This window comes from Gopherus flavomarginatus, chromosome 10 (genome assembly GCF_025201925.1).
Source record: "Gopherus flavomarginatus isolate rGopFla2 chromosome 10, rGopFla2.mat.asm, whole genome shotgun sequence".
NCBI lineage: Eukaryota > Metazoa > Chordata > Testudines > Testudinidae > Gopherus > Gopherus flavomarginatus.
Window position 1 is genome coordinate 71,361,966 of NC_066626.1, and position 18,593 is coordinate 71,380,558.

Genomic DNA, 18,593 nt, shown 5'->3' on the forward strand with positions numbered 1-18,593 from the left:
CAGAAATATGTTTTTTGCAACATAGGGCTGAACCAGAGAGATGCTACACACTGTAAATTTCCAGTGCAATAATCTAGTAAGCATATGAGAGCTCGAATATGAAACAGAAACATAAGACAGACCAGGTTTTCAAAAACAGGAGCCTAAATCTGGGCTCCTAAATCCATTCTTAGACTCCTTAAGTGCTGAATACCTATCCACTCTTGCCGAAGTCCCTCAGAGCAGCTGAATGCTCCACATTTTTGAAAATCAAGCCCCATATACTTTGGAGTCTAAATATCCACTCAAGAACTTGGCTTTAGGACCTAATTCTGCAATTTCGGCCATGGCATCTTAGCACCACGTCTTACTTAATTGAAGACGATGAGGGTTGTAAGTGTTCACAACCTCCTGGTATGTGAGGAACATGAAAACTACAAGAGCCCGACTTCTCAACCTTGCTCCCACTGAAGTCAGTGGTAAAATTCCCATTGATTTCAGTGGTGTAGGGCCAGATCTGAGGAGCCTATATTTCTATTTCATGCTTGGTTTCTATATACTTACTCGCCTTGGTTTAATGCGTTGTAGGAACAGCCTGTGTCCTATCAAAGCTGTTTTGAACCAGTCCTTTCATCTACCATGGCTGTTAAGAAAATAATGTCTCCTACTATATTTAATCTTCGGAGTAAAAGAGGCTCAAGAGAGGGTCAGTGTGTCTTCTCTCTTCCCTGGGAAAGTCTATGTGAATTTCCCCAGATTTCTTAAGGGAGGCTAGTGAAAAAGTAATGATGGATCTGTCTTTAAATGTTTTAGAAGCTAAATATGGGATTTTCCATTGAACCAGCTGGTCATTTTTTAATGAGAAAATAAAAACTATTATAGACGTATTATAGAAAAATATGTTACCCTACTCTCTGGCCTGGATGGCAAATGAGTTATTCTGTCTCGCTTCTGTTTGTCACCAAATTTAACTCTTTGATTACTAAGTTAATAAGCATTTGTCTCAAAATGTTGTGAGAAAATTGCAGCCTGAGAAATTGTGAATCTGGAACTGTTTAGTTTTCAGCCCTTCACTGCTGTTTCTGGACTATTGGGCAGGTTCTCTTGTCGCTGCTCTACTTTCCTTTCCAGCTATTTCTGTATGTTCTTATATCTGTGTCATGGGACAGCAATACATTACAGTACCAGAAGACACTGCATTTTAGTCTCATCTTATACTCCACGTTCTCCAGTGGTGACTGGGTGTTGTAGGCATCTATCTGTCACCAGACCACAGAGGATATTAATCTCTTGCAGCCCTACCTAGAGAGGCTTGGGTCTTTAGCTTAAACTATTAGCTGCTTATGTGGTTAGGGGTCAGGAGGTCCCTGGTTCAATCCTGGTGTGTCAACCAAGATGGTAGTCATAATGTTTGTTTTTTGAGTTCTGTCTCTTATTTGATATATTTTTGTATTTTAAAATGTGATGTTCTTGCATGTTTGATGTAGGAGATAGAGAAGATTGTTCAGTATTTTGTATTTTGAGAGATGTAAGTGTTGCAATGTTTCCATTGGAATGTATTTTTTGCTGACTGATGAAGGGGTTGAAGGCCAGCTGTTAGATACCGGGTGTTCCATGCCACTTTCTGTAGTTCATTAGAGCAGTTTTCATCCCCATAACTTGGCTTAATTGGGTAAGGAGTGTCTCTGTCAGTGCTTTCATTTTTTGTTCTTTGTCTTCTGTTCTTAGCTGTTATGCATAATTGCTAATGTATTATAAGGGACCATAGATGATATTTTCATATAAAAGGTCAGTGGAATTACACAGGAAAAATCTGGCCCAAGCAAGGAACAATGATCTTTTGTCTAGTCATGGGACTGGGACTTAGAAGATGCATGTTCAGTTCCCAGGATTGTATGTTCTTGAAGACCAGGACTGTTTCTTACTGTGTATTGTATAGGACCTAGCACAGTTGGGCCTGGTCTCAAGGCTGTTATGGGCAATACTGCTACTGAATAACGTTTTTACACTTGTTAATGCAGTTTCTTTAGCATCTGTCAGTGCTAAATGCTATTTATGTATCCACTGTAGATTGAAACTGTAGCATAGCAGATTCCCAACATATCTTGAAGGGGGATATGAGATTGACCAAAAGATCCTTTTACTCCTAATAGCTAGAGAAGTTTCCTACCCACCTTACCTTTTGCTCATTTCCTTTATTTCAGGGAGAACATGGTCCCCAGATATTAATCCCTGTGCTGGCCAAGGAGAGAGGAAGACTCTTATGTATTTAGGGCTACCTTGTGTTGCTCTGGGAGGATCCCTGGGGAAGGCATTGTGCCTTTAAGGAATCATAAGGGTGGGGGAGGTGGAAGGATCCATGCTGACATTTCACCACACCTGTTTTCTCATGGTGTGGAGAGTCTCAAGATTGTAGCCCCTGCTCCTTCCTCAGACTGAGCCATGACTGGATTATGTCCTGCACAGCTGTGTATGGAGATGTGCCCTACACTGCCTTACTCTGCTGCTTGGATGCATATGATCACGGTACAAACACATGGCCAGGGTACTAACTGTACTCTTCCAGCATGTGCTGAAGTCCATCCCTATTCAGGGCAGCTCTTAAGCATGTGCTTAACTTTAGGCATGTGCTCCAGGCCCATTAAATCAGTAGGACGTAAGCACGTACTGGAAGTGCTGTCCTAAATAAGGATGTTTTCTTGAATTGGGATCAATGTGAAGGACAGGCTTTACCTGGATGACCAAGTGTCCATGCTGTAGTTACATTTGCTTTTCCTTTGATATTTTATGAAGGCTCAGACTGTGCAGAGAGCAGTTTCCGGGAGAGGGGACTCTGACTATTTTTAGTAGAATTCCAAAAAAGGGAAACAACAAAGAAAGAGAGGTTTCCAAGCATCTCTGCTCCCATGAATTTAACATCGGGGCCAGGGAAACAGCCCGACCAAATGTTCCACAGATATCAGCCTGCAGAGGAATCTTTCCCTTTCAATGTATAACCTCTGGCTGTCTCAAACAAACTCCCTAACAGGCAAATCTGTCTATAAAGTTATGTAAATACCAGCCTGGCACTGTTTACATTATGTCATTTCTGGGAGGCTGATTCATTTAGGGAGAGCATATTGTGTCCTTTTGTCTCCTATAAGCTGGTGTTCTGCTTCAGCCCCTTTCAATGTAAATATCAGGAGAGAGACACATTGTCTTTTCTAAACAGCTGAAGCAGCCTTGAACCAAATAACTAACATTTTGCAAGAGGCTCAAATATTTTAATGAAAACAATCATTTTGACCTTGTCAACTTGGTTAATGCTATTAGTCTTCTTTTTTTGTAACTGTCTCCAGCAGCTAATGAGAGAAATTTGGTTATGCCCTTTGCAGGAGACATGCAGTGGGAGCTGGAGTTTTTAGGGTGAGGTCCAAGAACAATGAAGTAAATTCTGTTAGTGAGGACAGCTATAAGCTCTGTAATACACACATGCACTCCTCCCAGATTGCCCCAGTTTTTTCTTCCTGCCCACAGCTATTTGTGGCTGCAAAATAAGATCAGGATCATCAGTCAGACCTTCTCGCTACCCCTACCCAGTCTGCGTTCTTTTGATGAAGTACAGTGGCAGTCTGCACATCCTCTGTTAAGTACAAGTAATGTTCAGGATTTTTTCAGCATCTGTGTATTATACTAAAAGCAGCAATCCCAGCTGAGTGAGGTGATAGGTTTATGTTCTCTGCTCAGCTGGTACGGAAATCCTCATTGATGCAAGAGCCTTTTAAACTGCCTGAGCATAGCCCTTAATTCTCACAGGGATAAGCACTGTGCATTAGTTTCACCTGCAGTGTAAATTTAGCAGATGGTGGTTCACTGTACATCTTCACATATATATACACGCTGGCCATTTCCATTGATGAAGTAACTATTACTGTGTTAATCTGTGAATGAATGAATAATGTGGAATGATGTGATTCTTGTTTTATGAAGTGAGTGGCTGGTGGGTAGTAGACAGAGGGAAGTGATAGATGTGTATGAATATGTATATATATACTCTGTGTGTGTGTGTAATATATCCTTGAATGTGGAAAGCTAAAGAATGAAACGTAGGTAACCAGGAAAAATATCTGGTGAGATGTAGTCAGACTGAATCTTACAAAAACAAGAGAATTCAGAGACAGAAATGACTCTACTCATTACCTTGCCTGTTAGCCAGGATTTAGCGGTACGTGTATAGTTTATGTTTTGACTATTTGAATGTATCGGACAAGAGTTTAGCATAGATCCTGTTCGATCAGAACCGTGTGCCTTTCCTGTTACTTGTCCTGCACTGGGGTTTCTAAAAGTTGACCATTGTACCTTCAACTCAGGAAAGTATGTGGCAAATTGTGCTCATTCATATTCACTGAAGTCCCTTAATGTCATTCATCTGAGACTTACTACAATACATAGTCCGTGAGATCACTTTCATAGCTTTAACTAGCACTTAAAGCCTTCATTGTTCTCGGAGGACAGTCAATATTAATTTCACTCTCAGTTTAGAATATTCTTAGGGGACAGGGAGACTCTGATGTGCGGTGCAGCAAAAAGAATAATATATACCTAGTATAAACCAATATAGTGCAATAAGTGTACGTGGCACTATACAGTAATGGAGTTGTGCTGAACAAATAACAAAGGACACAATCTACTCCTCTAGAAGTCATTTGTAAAACTTGCATTGACTTCAGTGAGGGCAGAATCAAGCCCCACTTTGGAGTTTACAATACAAATAGAAAGCAAGATTCCACAACCATTAATGACTAGCATCTACTCACATAAGTAGGTGCTATTGATAGTGAGACTGCTCATGGGAACAGAGGTACCTATTCAACATGGGTAGGCATTGCAGAATCGGGCCAATAGCAAACATAGTTGAGGAGTTACATATAGGATCTCACTCTTTTTTTGTTTTACTCATACAGATTTTGGGAGAGATGTGATTTGGAGGGTATTTACCTGATGTAGATAAATGATCATGCTTAGAGCATTGATGCTGAACAAGACCCATAGGTAACTAGGCTGATAACCCAAAAATTGATAGTCCCCTTTAAGGGTTATGGGCATTTCTGAAAGTATCTGTCTAAAGTTAACAATACAAGGGGGTGAAGTAATATCTTTTACTGGACCAAGATCTGCTGGTGAGAGAGACAGGTGACCTGAAGACGAGCTCTGTGGAAGATATTACCTCACCCCCTCACCCTTGTCTCTCTAATATCCTGGGACTGACATGGCTACAGCAACACTGTACATGTCTACAGTTAAACAGGAATGGGTCCTGAAGGAGTGTGTAGTGAGATGGTGAATATGAAATGCTCTGGTGGTTCAGTTATGTCAGGGTAAACATCCCAAAGGTAGATACCAAAGTGAACCAATAACACTGGTCTACAATTTTTGAGAAGTCGTCTGCTTCAGAGATAAAATGTGCTATTTATTATGTATTTTGATGTGCTGAATTCAAATATGACAATTAAAACAACTGATTGGCTACTGTTTCTAGGATATTTAAGTTTTTACATTTTATGTCTATGTATATTGTGTAGATAGTAGAGTTTTAATCATAAATTGTAAACCTAGGTCTTTTCATGTGTTTATGGTTGCTTTACATGATAATATTTCACCTGTCCTGTTTATGTAACACATTAAAAATCAGCAAAAGGATTATATAAATAAAATTTATTATGAAACAAAAGGCAAAAAACTATTATGTACATAGTTTAGTCCTATTCAGTGTCTACTTGGCGCTTCTTGGCTTGTCTCTTGTATTCATTAAATGGAGCATCTCTTGTCACTGTCCAGCAATAGTCTGCAAGCATTGATGGGCTCCATTTGCCCTGATAGCGTTTCTCCATTGTTGCAATGTCCTGGTGAAATCACTCGCCGTACTCGTCGCTCACTGCTCCGCAGTTCAGTGGAAAAAAAACTAGATGAGAGTGCAAAAAATGTATCTTTAGTGACATGTTGCAACCAAGGCTTTTGTATACCTTGAGGAGGTTTTCCACCAACAACCTGTAGTTGTCTGCATTGTTGTTTCCGAGAAAATTTATTGCCACTAACTGGTAGGCTTTCCATGCCGTCTTTTCCTTGCCACGCAGTGCATGGTTAAATGCATCATCTCGAAGAAGTTCACGAATCTGAGGACCAATACCGACACCTTCCTTTATCTTAGCTTCACTTAACCTTGGAAATTTTCCATGGAGGTACTTGAAAGCTGCTTGTGTTTTGTCAATGGCCTTGACAAAGTTCTTCATCAGACCCAGCTTCATGTGTAAGGGTGGTAACAAAATCTTCCTTGATTCAACAAGTGGTGGATGCTGAACACTTTTCCTCTCAGGCTCCAATGACTGTCAGAGTGGCCAGTCTTTCTTGATGTAGTGGGAATTTCTTGCACGACTATCCCATTCGCAGAGAAAACAGCAGTACTTTGTGTATCCAGTCTGCAGACCAAGCAAGAGAGCAACAACCTTCAGATCGCCACAAAGCTGCCACTGATGTTGGTCATAGTTTATGCATCTCAAAAGTTGTTTCATGTTGTCATAGGTTTCCTTCATATGGACTGCATGTCCAACTGGAATTGATGGCAAAACATTGCCATTATGCAGCAAAACAGCTTTAAGACTCGTCTTCAATGAATCAATGAACAGTCTCCACTCATCTGGATCGTGAACGATGTTGAGGGCTGCCATCACACCATCGATGTTGTTGCAGGCTACAAGATTACCTTCCATGAAGAAGAATGGGACAAGATCCTTTTGACGGTCACGGAACATGGAAACCTTAACATCACCTGCCAGGAGATTCCACTGCTGTAGTCTGGAGCCCAACAGCTCTGCCTTACTCTTGGGTAGTTCCAAATCCCTGACAAGGTCATTCAGTTCACCTTGTGTTAGGAGGTGTGGTTCAGAGGAGGAGGATGGGAGAAAATGTGGGTCCTGTGACATTGATGGTTCAGGACCAGAACTTTCATCCTCTTCCTCTTCCTCATCTGACTCAAGTGAGAATGATTCTGGTGCCTTAGGAACCGGCAGTCCTTCTCCGTAGGGTACTGGGCGTATAGCTGATGGAATGTTTGGATAATGCACAGTCCACTTTTTTCTTCTTTGACACACCTTTCCCAACTGGAGGCACTATGCAAAAGTAACAATTGCTGGTATGATCTGTTGGCTCTCTCCAAATCATTGGCACTGCAAAAGGCATAGATTTCCTTTCCCTGTTCAACCACTGGCCAAGATTTGTTGCACAAGTATTGCAGCATTTGTGTGGGGCCCACCTCTTGTCCTGATCTCCAATTTTGCAGCCAAAATAAAGGTGATAGGCTTTCTTAACCATAGTGGTTATACTGCGCTTTTGTGATGTAAAAGTCACTTCACCACAAACATAGCAGAAGTTATCTGCACTGTTCACACAAGTACGAGGCATCTCTGCTCACTTTGGCTAAACAGAAATGTGTCCCTTTGCAAAATCAAACACTGACAAATAAGAGAGCACGACACTGTATGATTTCTAGAGCTGATATAGGGCAATTTGTTCAGCAGAGTGATGTAAGCTTCCTTATGATTGCGTCATCCATGACTTCTAGGAATAACATGATGCAATTCATATCATGTATGACGCAATACCAGCTTCAGATTGCAGCATTCATTGTTTTGCCTAAAAAGCAAGTACTGTACAAACCCAGTCATAGATTTATTCATAGATCTAGTCAAAGATGTATTTTAGTCATTTCTGGTTTAAATTGAGATCCCTTCCCTTTATAACTCACTTATCCTCCACCATTCCCAAGTCAAGGGTCGTATATACTGACCCAATAGCATATCTTGAAAACTAGAGCCAATCAACAATTTTAAGCATCATTTTCGTTCTCAGTGACCCAGAATTAGTAAAGTTGGACTACATGTATTTCAGAAGCATTTTGGCTGTAGAGCAGTGTAACCAGCTAAAGAAGTCTCTAAGGAACAGTGCTTCTTAGGGAATATACAATACTTCCTGTTTTGTGACTCAGCTGTAAGTATTATGATAATAGACTTTCAGTGTATCACAGTATTTCTGGTCCCAACCAAAACCAATACATGCAGCGCGTGTGGAAACGAAACATATTTTTGGGGGGGAAGAGTTAAACTTTTTTATAAACAGAAAGTGATATTGACCAGTGTCATTGTCCAAACTTTGTAAGATATTCCCAAAAATGAAGAGAGAAAGCATTGATGCTGAAAAATAAATTATAAAGTTCTTTCTACTGAAACAATCTAAAGTGATGTGAGAGCTGCTATCTCTGCTAATAATAGGGATTGAACTGGGGAACACCATAGCCTAGAAGCTGAGTTTCTACCATTTGAACTAAAAAACCAAGCCCTGTATTTATTTAGCAGCTGTAGCACACTCATAGCCTGCATGGACCAGGTATAGAAGGGACATTTAACACGGAATGAGCAGGGAGTTACATTACTAACATGAGCAAAAGCTGTAAAAACTGTATTTTGTTCGCTATCTGCATTACTGTTTTCAGAGCTCAGAACAATAAAACTACTGCAGTTCTAACTAAATGTTCCACAGCTTCAAGAAAAAGGCTTTTTTGTAAAGACTGAGACTAATACTTGCAGATACAGAATGTTCAGAATCTGTTTAAAGGGAAGATTTACATGAGAGACAGAGTGTTTTTACAATTTGATCTCCCATCACATTTGTCATAACTAATGGGCCAAAGGTTTCAAACATAGGTTCGGCTGCTGTATGAATATTTAAGCTCCAAAACAGATGTGGTCTAATATTTGAAAATATGGAGAAACCCCAGTTTCTACTGAAGTCAATGAGAGCTGCAGCCCTTGTCTTGCATACACATGGATTTAGGAACCTAAATGTAGGCAGCTAGGTTTAAAATGCCAGTCCATTTTTTTAACAATGGTGAGATTCCCAGCATCTTGGAAAATGGCAAAAGCTGTCCCCATTCATAAAAGCAATAAAAAATACTAGTGTTCAGTTCCTGTATATGCCAATTTCTATATCCGCACATGAGGCGCAAATAAGAAATACAAAATCAACTACCTAGTTTTAATTGGGGTTTTCTCTAAACTATTCAGCAATTTGCACATTGAAAATCTGTGGTGATATCCAGCATGTGGTGGATCTCAGCCATTTGTCTGGGCCAAAACCAAATATGGTGGGTGCTTAAATGCAGAAGAGCACAAATCTAATAGGAACACGGATGCCAAACTGCCTTACATACCTTTGAAAATCCCAGCTTTAAATGTGAGTATTCTAAGGATCAGGTCAGACTCCTTGGAAGTGCCGAGAAGCAATACAAGTGTAACATAGATTTTGTGCTGGAGTGAGCTCAGCAATACTGCCAGGAATGTGACTATTTGTATAATTTAATTTGTATCTCCCAAAACGCATCTGCTAATGAACTGTTTAATTTTTTTTATTCATTTTTTACTAGGTGAAGCAACAGTGAAAAAGAAACCACCTCCAAAGACCCCTCCGAAGGCAGGTAAACAGCTGCTTTTTGTTGCACAGAAAGCATAGGCAGTAATGCAATCGGATTTCCAAGAAAAGGCCACTCCTACCTTGAAACAAATGTTTGCCTGCTACATGTTTTCTTCTGATTAAATGGTAGGTGTGATATTCTATGGGGACAATTTCAAAAGCACTATGTTCCCCTTCTCTAGTAGCTCCACCTAAATTTAAGGTTGCTCAACAGTTTCTGTTATAGGACCCTGTGTTCAGTTGTTTATAACTTGGGCAAACTTTAACCATTGAAGCTGATATTTGCCATGCTACAGGCTGAATATTTTTCACAAATTTCATCCAAAACAGGTCAGTCAGGAGCTGCTGGGCACCAGAACTCAGCGCAGGAAGACTCTCTCTCCTGTGCTCTGAGCACTGTGCTGACTGATGTCCAGGCAGTGAGGAGGCAAAAGAGGAAGCACTTGAATTCAAAAGTCAAGAAGTGCAGAATGGGGGTGTGTGGAGGAGAGTGGGAGCCAGAGGATAGGAGCAGAGTGGAAAAGATTGGCAGGAGATGGAGTACAGTGCCAGAAAGGTCCGTAACCACTAAAGAAAGCCCCTTCCCCTCTGAAATCTGGAGTTGAACCAAGGAGTCCCAAATGTGTACATTCCTCTGCTGTCAGCAAATAACTGTGACACCCATTGGTAAAGTGTGTGTCTTATCCTCTTGTGGATCAGCCACTTGAAGGAGATAACAATGTATTATTGCTGCCAGTTACTCCTTTAGCTCACAGAAGGGACCATTGTGATCACCTGATCTGACCACCTGCACATTGCAACCAACAGAACCTTGCCCACTCACTCCTACAATAGACCCATAACCTCTGGCTGAGTTGCTGAAGTCCTCAAATTATGATTTAAAGACTTCAAGTTACAGAGAATCCACCATTTCCTGTAATTCAAACCAGCAAGTGACCCATGCCCCAGCCTGCAGAGGAAAGCAGCAACAACAACAACAAAACACCCAGGATCTCTGCCAGTCTGACCTGGGGGGGGATTTCTTCCTGACCCCAAATATGTACGAATTCAACTGTTCAGGAAAATAGAAAATATAATTCTCTAAAGAGCTGGGTTTTTTCTCAGTTCTTTCCCCTCAGATCATTCAGTTTCCAGAAGACCAAAAAGTCCGTGCTGGTGAATCAGTGGAACTGTTTTGCAAAGTAGTAGGAACGCCACCCTTAACTTGCACCTGGATGAAATTCCGAAAGCAGGTAAATTGTCTTTTGTCATGTTTTAACAATGCATGATGATTAATTTGAGAAATGCCTGAAACAATGTCTAACTAAAAGGATGCATAATCCGAAAGAAGTGTTCTATGTTTCTCTCCTGCCCTTGATACAAGAAATCCCCCTTTCTTCATTGGTGCTTCAGGTTTTCAGCTTTGCAGATCGAACCAAATGCCACTGAAAAATACTCTTGAGTAAAGAGCATCTTACAACAAAAATATCTCCATACTAAGCTTGTTTGTTGTGGATATAAATGTTCCCACAAACTGTTGTTGTACAATTCCTTTCTCTAATTAATTGACCTCTCTGGTACTAAAGCACAAACTTAAGCACTGTTCCTGAAGAGGGAAAATTTCCTGAATCAGGGCTTTAGTGAACAAGTTCAAACACTTTAAACTCAGCAGCTCAGTGTGAGCTTCAGCAAGCAGAAGCTGGAGTATCATATTGGCATGGAGCAAAGATAAATATCTGCTGGAGCAGCTACTATTTATTTTATTACGAAGTTGCTCAGCGCTGTACAGTACACAGATAAAAACAGTGCCTGCCACAAGGAAGCTTAGAATCTAGACCTGAGTTTGTCAAGATGAGTGTTGAACATTTCATCGGGAACTTGGGGGCTCTATATTAATTGTACAGTCTATTGCAAGTTCTACCTTTTTAAACATTTTAAGCCAGTTGCCTTTTATTCCAAAGTATCTTGTTCTTATATTATGGAAAGGGTGCCTGGTAGCATCCAAATAATTTTTTCTCTACCATTCATTATTTTATATGCCTTCGTGGTATCTCCTCTGAGGCTTTTCTTTTCCAAACTAAACAGTTCTAAACTTCTTTAAATTTCTGCAACCTAAAGACTGATTTAGGACCAAGTAGACCATTTTTATCAATGTTATTTTTATTGCAGTATCCTCAAAGAGATTTGGTGTCCTCTAAGGAATCCTGCACTACATCTTCAAAAGACAAGCCTAGGAGCTTAAGTGAATACCTTTACTAGACACTAAAAACCAGGGCCTGAATAGAGATGCTGGATTTATGGCTTATTACAACAATCTAAAACTCACTGTATCCTCCCTACGCATTTTTTTCCTCCTTAGGACTGCAGAGATGTTAACTGACCACTTCACCTTGAATAGTCCCTTGAAATATGCATTAATTACTTACACTAAACAATCTGTACCACCTTGTATTTAGCTGTGACACTGGGTACATTTCCCAGACCTGAAGAAGAGCTCTTTGTAAGCTCAAAAGCTTGTTTCTCACAAACAGAAGTTGGTCTAATAAAAGATATTACCTCATCCACCTCATATCTCTAATTCTCCTTTAACTCAGCAAGGAGAGGCCTGAGGTCCTTTTCCTGCTGAGTGACCCGGGCATGTAGCGCAGTGACTAGAACTGGTGGGGAAAAATTGTGCATATGACCATTTTGTGGTGGCATATTGTGTTCTCATAGAGCACTGAAGCAGTTGAATAAAATTTGAGAATCATGCTACCTACCTACAATCTCATTGGAACCTCAGCAAATTACAGTCCAGTATCTTGTGTGTGCATAGCTGCACTCCAGCGAATGGAGTCTCTGGGGTGGGATTTTCATGAGTGTGTAGCATTGGCTACCTCTGCTCCCACTGACTTCATTGGGAGTAGCTGTGATATTAAGCTATGCCTACACTACAAGCGCTACAGCAGCACAGCAACAGCTATGCCAGAAGGGTTTTTTCCATCATTGTGATTAATCGACCTCGCTAAGAGGCAGTAACTAGGTTGATGGAAGAAAAACACCTTGAATGGAACCTAAATTGTGTTACTACTTACTCCCAAAATGCTTACTCCTATTGCTAGTATTGCAGATGCAGCTATCAGGTTAACTTCAGTGGGCTAATGCCAAAGTGTGCTTCATATCTAAACTAAGGGCAGAGACCTGCTCTGACCGTCATGATTTCTTGTTCTGTAAACATGTCTGACAAGAGAATTAAACTAAATAGCCCTCGTTTGTAATGAAAAGTAGAGAATGAATTGAAAAATCTCTTATCTGGCAGGAAATGGTGGGAGGAGGAAGGGCACTGACATTATGCTGTCTACATCACTATAAGAACACAGTGTGCTCCTTTTACAGTTACAATGTAGCATCAGGTTTTTTTAATTCCCTTTAATGTCTCAAGTTAATACAAATCAAAATGGAAATCTTTTTGACATTTATACTGAAGTTCTTGGTTTAGTTGAAAGGTAATAGTTATATTTACAAGTACTTAAAATGTTTGTGGAGTTCAGCTGTGATTTTGACTTTTGGTTTTCTCTGAAACCATCTTAAAATCTTTATCTATTTCAATTGAATTAGAATGATTTATTTATTCTATTCAGCTTGGGAACTTTAAGAATTCAAAGGTGAATGTATCAGAAGAATCAAAATGGAAGTTGAAAGGGTAACAAATACTTTCTATGGCATTTTTCTGGGGGTTTTTTTTTTGTTTTTGTTTTTGTTTTTTTAATTTTGGAGAGTTATTTTTGGTTCTAGAAAAGTCAGACTGCCTTACTAAAGCTAGGCCAGTGCTTTGTAAACTTTCCTACACAGTTCTGCCAGTGCAGTTTGACTCCAACCAACGTGGTACCATCCGCTGTTCCAGTCTAGAAAACTATGATGATCATTTGTGTGGCAATGCTGATATGGACACATGGAGACTAGAATCGGATAGTGGCATGGATGATCTGGGCCAGAATGTGAAGTTGGGCCTTGAGAAGTGAATGGTGAATGAACCAGTGTTCTTGGGGCCAAATCTTGGTTTCAGTGAAGTCAGTGGTAAAACTCCTATTCATGTCAATTTAAATAGAATTTGGTCTTTTGCCAGTTAGACACAATTTTTCAACTACATTTCCTGATCCTGCAAAGGGATTTTAGCCATGGACCCTAACACCCAAGCACTCTCATTAAGTCAAAAGGACTGTGTGCATGTATACTTTGCAGGATTGGGACCACTGAACTACTGGCCTGCATCTCTTGACTTTCTTGGTTAGTTTCACTCTTTGCCAGCTATTCTTACTCGCTGCAGTAATGGAATTATCTACATTGCTCTCCTAGTGCTGTAATTTTGGGCTCCTACCTGACTGAGAGGTTGGGAGCCTCACTTCTGAAAGCGCTTTAACAGTTCTTCTGTTTAATTTGGCAGATTCAGGAAAATGAACACATCAAAATCGAGAATGCTGAAAACAGCAGTAAGCTGACTATATCCTCCACGAAGCAGGAACATTGTGGATGTTATACTTTAGTGGTAGAAAATAAAATGGGCTGCAGACAAGCACAAGTCAACCTCACAGTTGTCGGTAAGTGCAGAAAAAAGATTTAATTCTATTATAAAACACCCACCCGGTGCTCTGGGTGCTGTACCAACAATCAGAGCAAAACAGCACAGTACGTTCAAGAGCCTGCAAAGCAAACAGGTCCATTTAACAAATTAAATTGCTAGGCCAGATCCTAAGCTGGTGAAAATCAGCATAGCTCCTTTGACTTAAAGGAGCTGTTCTGATTTTCACCGGCTGGTGATCTGCCTGTTGTTTTGATGACACCTTATATTTCAATTTAATCTGAAGACTATTGTAATGAGAGATGGGAGAGGGGAAGAATAATCCTTCTTATATTTGTTCCTTGTTTATATGTAGACAAAAGTCCAGTCCTCCTCCTCCCATTAACCCTTTGTAGGGTGCAGATGCTCACTAGGCTATTAGTTTGGGAAAGGTCAGTTTTTGAAGGGTTGAGGAGGTTTGTGTTGTATTGGAGATTACAATCTGGAAACTGTCCTGGTGTGTAGTTACTTTATAGTGCTGTTGATTTATGAAGGCAGTCTTTTTAAAGCATACATGTTTATGCAAGGGCTGCACAAGTTTTCTGTAAACATGTATGAAAAGTTGAGCGAGAATCATGTGTTTGATGCTTTAAAAGCTTGTTTCTGCTCTGAATAGTGACTCTGTCAAATGGAATTGTGTGGCTTCAGACTTACTCCCTCTCCAGGGCTCCAGAGCAAATTTGGTCAGTTTACTAGTTAAAGAAGATGTTTATTCAAACTGCCAGTCTGGTTCTTTCCACTTTGTGCAGGGTCACTTGTAATGAAAGTTCTGCTGGCCAAATTCTGCCCTCAGTTACCCATTGTCTGTAATGGGGTTACTCAGGTGTGTCTGAGGCCAGAATTTGTCCAGGCAGTTTGAATTTATGTAGCCTGTCTGTTGATGACATTAGCCAAAATAGAATCCTAGTCATTCTCCCATAATTGTAGTCCTAAAAGGAGTAACAAGTAGTAGGCAACTAATATTGTCTCTAAAGAAATGCAGGTATGAGGCCAAGGATGAAGTCCTGGCTCCACTGAAGTGAATGACAGAATACCCATTGATTTTCCGTGGAGCCAGGATTTCATCCCAGGGATCTACTGAGTAAGATATGATTCTATTAACTAAAATTACACCTTATGTTCAAGTATAGTATCCTGTGAAGAGTGAACACTGCTGCTGTATGTATTGTGTATACAGGCCTCTTGACCATTTAAGTACATGGTTATTTCTGTTGTCTAAACCAGATTGCTGATTACATTTAAAAGACAATTGGACAGACAAGTGCAATTATTAAATAAAGTTGAGCAATGTATGAAATTCAGTTTCCTGTTATTCTGTGAGCTTCATGTAGTTATTATGTAAGTAGCAATTTTATATTCTGAGGAATATGTTGGTTTGAAAATCAGTAGTCACAGAAAATGTTGAACTCTAAAACCTCATGAAGCTACATACCAGCCTCTTCCTTCATGATGCCATTGGCAGGAAATGTGCTGCGGGGTTAGTGGGGCTCTCAGAGATGCTTCGGGAGAGCTGGGTGAAGAATTCCTACAATGTGCTTGAGTTTGCCATGCCTTCTGGCTGATGACTCCCAGATAGAATTACTATTGCAAATTTGCCAACTGCTTCAGCTAGACTTCTTACTGAATTAAGAACTGTAGTGGGCATGATGGATGTCAGAAATGTGTTGCCATCAGGATTTCTACTTGCATGAAGAAAATGGCTTGCTAGCTGTCATTTTTTTGGGGGGAGAGGCGAGATTCCTGCCAGCCCTAGCTGAGTATCCATGCTGTAGGCAGGGATGGGCACAAGGAGTTTCTTCTGCTTGGGCACTAGGGGAAGAATCCCATTACTGAGTACAGTTGCTGCCCCTTGCTAGCACTTTTATGGGCACCTGCTGTCTAAAACGGAGTGGAGAGACCTTGACTTCTCTCCCTGTCTATCTTGCACCAGGCAACATGGCAAGGTCACTCGGTTTGTATGCCTGGAGAGACTGCAAACAGTGGCTCCAGCTGTGCACACCCTGGGAGAACCCTGCAGGAATTCTAGCTGAGTCAGCCAGAATTATTCCTTGGGGCTCCAGTCCGAGCACATCCATTTTCTGCACCGTCTCCAGTGTGCTGGGCTGAGTCTTGCCCCCCCCCCCCCAAATAAGGATTTATAAAGTGGCTATAAATCTGGCTAGTGCCAGATATCGGCTTTGTTTGTCTTAGCTATTTATAATGAGGCTCTCTGATCTTTGTGTGAGCTGCTTCCCTGTCGGATTACAGATTAAAAATCACATCACCTTGTATGTTCTTTGCTCAAAACATAGCTGGCTGATCAAGGTACTTGCTTGGGTTTTGAATGTGTTTAGAGAATTTAGATGTGGTCTGGAATGTGTGTTCTCCTGCAGGAGTGGGCCAGGACTGACCTAGAGCCAGATTCCTTTAAAGAGGTAGCTGGCAGGCTAGTCTCTTTTTGAATTTTAAAAAGTAAATGACATATTAAAATTCAAAATGAAAGAAATAAGGAAATATTACTGTAATATTCTAAATGTGTGGACAGCTGAGCATCCATGTGCATGGTAAAGATAACATGACATTCATATGTACAGTCTCTCACTCCAAAGGATCTCAAAAGCTCTTCACAAACTACATCCATGCAGCACCTCTGAAGTGCAGCCACCTCTAAGACAGAAAGGCAGCAACCAAAAACTGTGCATAGCGCACTATACCCCAATGGGGAAGGGGAAATTTTGGTCTAGGTCACCATACCAGAAGTGCCATGGGATTGTTAAGGACAGCCAGGACCTTGTTTTTAAGCCCTCTTATTGAAAAGCCCCGTGCACAGTAACCTGCAACACTGGTTTATCTGCTACAGAAAGACAAAGTACTGAGTTGACTCTGCCAAGATTCAAAGCAGAGATGATTCTTCTGTGATTCAACCCGTGACTCCAGGGAGTCAAACCCAGGGCTGGCTCTAGCCATTTCGCCACCCCAAGCACAGCGGCATGCCGCGGGGGGTGCTCTGCTGCTCACTGGTCCCGCAGCTCTGGTGGACCTCCCGCAGGCGTGCCTGTGGATGCGCCACTGGAGCCGTGGGACCAGTGGACCCTCCGGAGGCACGCCTGCGGGAGGTCCGCCGGAGCCGCCTGCCGCCCTACGGGCAACCGGCAGAGCTCCCCCCGCGGCATGCCACCCCAACCACGCGCTTGGTGTGCTGGGGCCTGGACCCAGCCTTGGTCAAACCTGTATTTTAGCCCACAGTCCTTAGCTGGATGTATGAGCAGCGCACGCTTTTTATAAATAGCAATGGCATTTTTTCATTAACATCTGGATAAAATTAAAAAAAAAATCTCCCCATTCCCCTTTTGATGAATCTGGCTCCTAAACTCTTATCCTGCACTGCTGAAACTGTCAGACTCGGACTTCAGCTGTGAGTATAACTGAACCAAGTAGGGGTTCTGACATTTAAGGAGTTCGACTAGTCAAAAGACCATTGGCTTCCTTGTTGGCAATGGAAAAAGCAGTTCTGCAAAGAGTCCCAGTTTTGAATTATTCTAAGGGTTTTTTTCCCCCCCTGTGATCTTAATGAAGATCAGTGAACTAAATTTTCATTAACTGCAGCTCCAACCTGAAAAACCACACAAGTATCCAGGCAGATTAGGGAGTCTGCTTATGCTAGGTGATGAGTGCACAGGACTGGAGTCAGGAGGAGTTTGAGCTTGACACTGATTCCCTGGGTGACTTTGGGGGTCTACAAGTAATAACAATATTATGAAACCTGTACAGGAAGGAAGCCACCCTAGTAAAGCAACCTCTTGTTTTAAGAGAGTGCAAAAACTACCCACAATATCTTCTGCCTCATCTATTTTAGAGGACCACTCCCAGTAAATGACCAATTGGTTTGTCCCTGGAATAGTCACTTAAGAGAGGCTTTTCTGTAATGTGTTTCTGGTACCAAATCCATAACTATATGTTCTGGGACACAGCTAGGGATTTACAACCAACTGTTAGTGTCAAATGGTAGTAGCCTCATGTTGCCAAAGTTTCATTAGAAGAGTTGGTGGTGGGATGAGTATAATCTAAAGCTGAATTAGGGAGGGCTAATGTGTCGTCCTTAATGCCATAATTTAGGTGCCTGTAGTATGTGGCCAGTAACAGTCGTCCCTCTCAGCAGTGCTTTATTTTTTAAATAAAAAACCTGTGTGCGCTTTATAGAGAGATTTGTGGTAAGTACATGGGTTAATATAGATCATGGGTGAAATTTTTCAAAAGCACCTAAGTGATTTAGGAACCTAAATTCATAAGACATTGGCTCCTAAGTGCCTAACTGACTTAAAAATGAGACTTAGGCTTCAAAGCCACTTAGATGCTTTTGAAAATGTTACTCAACAAGTATGTACAAGTTTGAAATTGGTTATTGTAATAAAGAGAGGAAAGAATGATCCTGTTGTTAAAGAACAGGACTGGGACTCAGGAGGTCTGGGCCCTGTTCCTGTTTGTGCCACAAGCTTCCTGGTTGTGAGGTGATGAGTCACTCCTGTGCAAGCCTCCCGCCAGGAACTGATCTGGTGAC

General features: G+C 41.2%; 1 protein-coding gene across 3 annotated transcripts in view; it reads left to right on the plus strand.

Annotated features, from left to right (window-relative positions):
- Positions 1–18,593, plus strand: part of MYLK (myosin light chain kinase) — a 344,254-nt gene that overhangs the window by 266,041 nt on the left and 59,620 nt on the right. For all 3 annotated transcript variants that reach the window (XM_050916915.1, XM_050916916.1, XM_050916917.1), the window contains 3 exons: positions 9,434–9,484; positions 10,585–10,712; positions 13,883–14,036. In XM_050916915.1, coding sequence (XP_050772872.1) covers positions 9,434–9,484; positions 10,585–10,712; positions 13,883–14,036 — 333 coding nt within the window. The remainder of the gene's footprint in view (positions 1–9,433; positions 9,485–10,584; positions 10,713–13,882; positions 14,037–18,593) is intronic.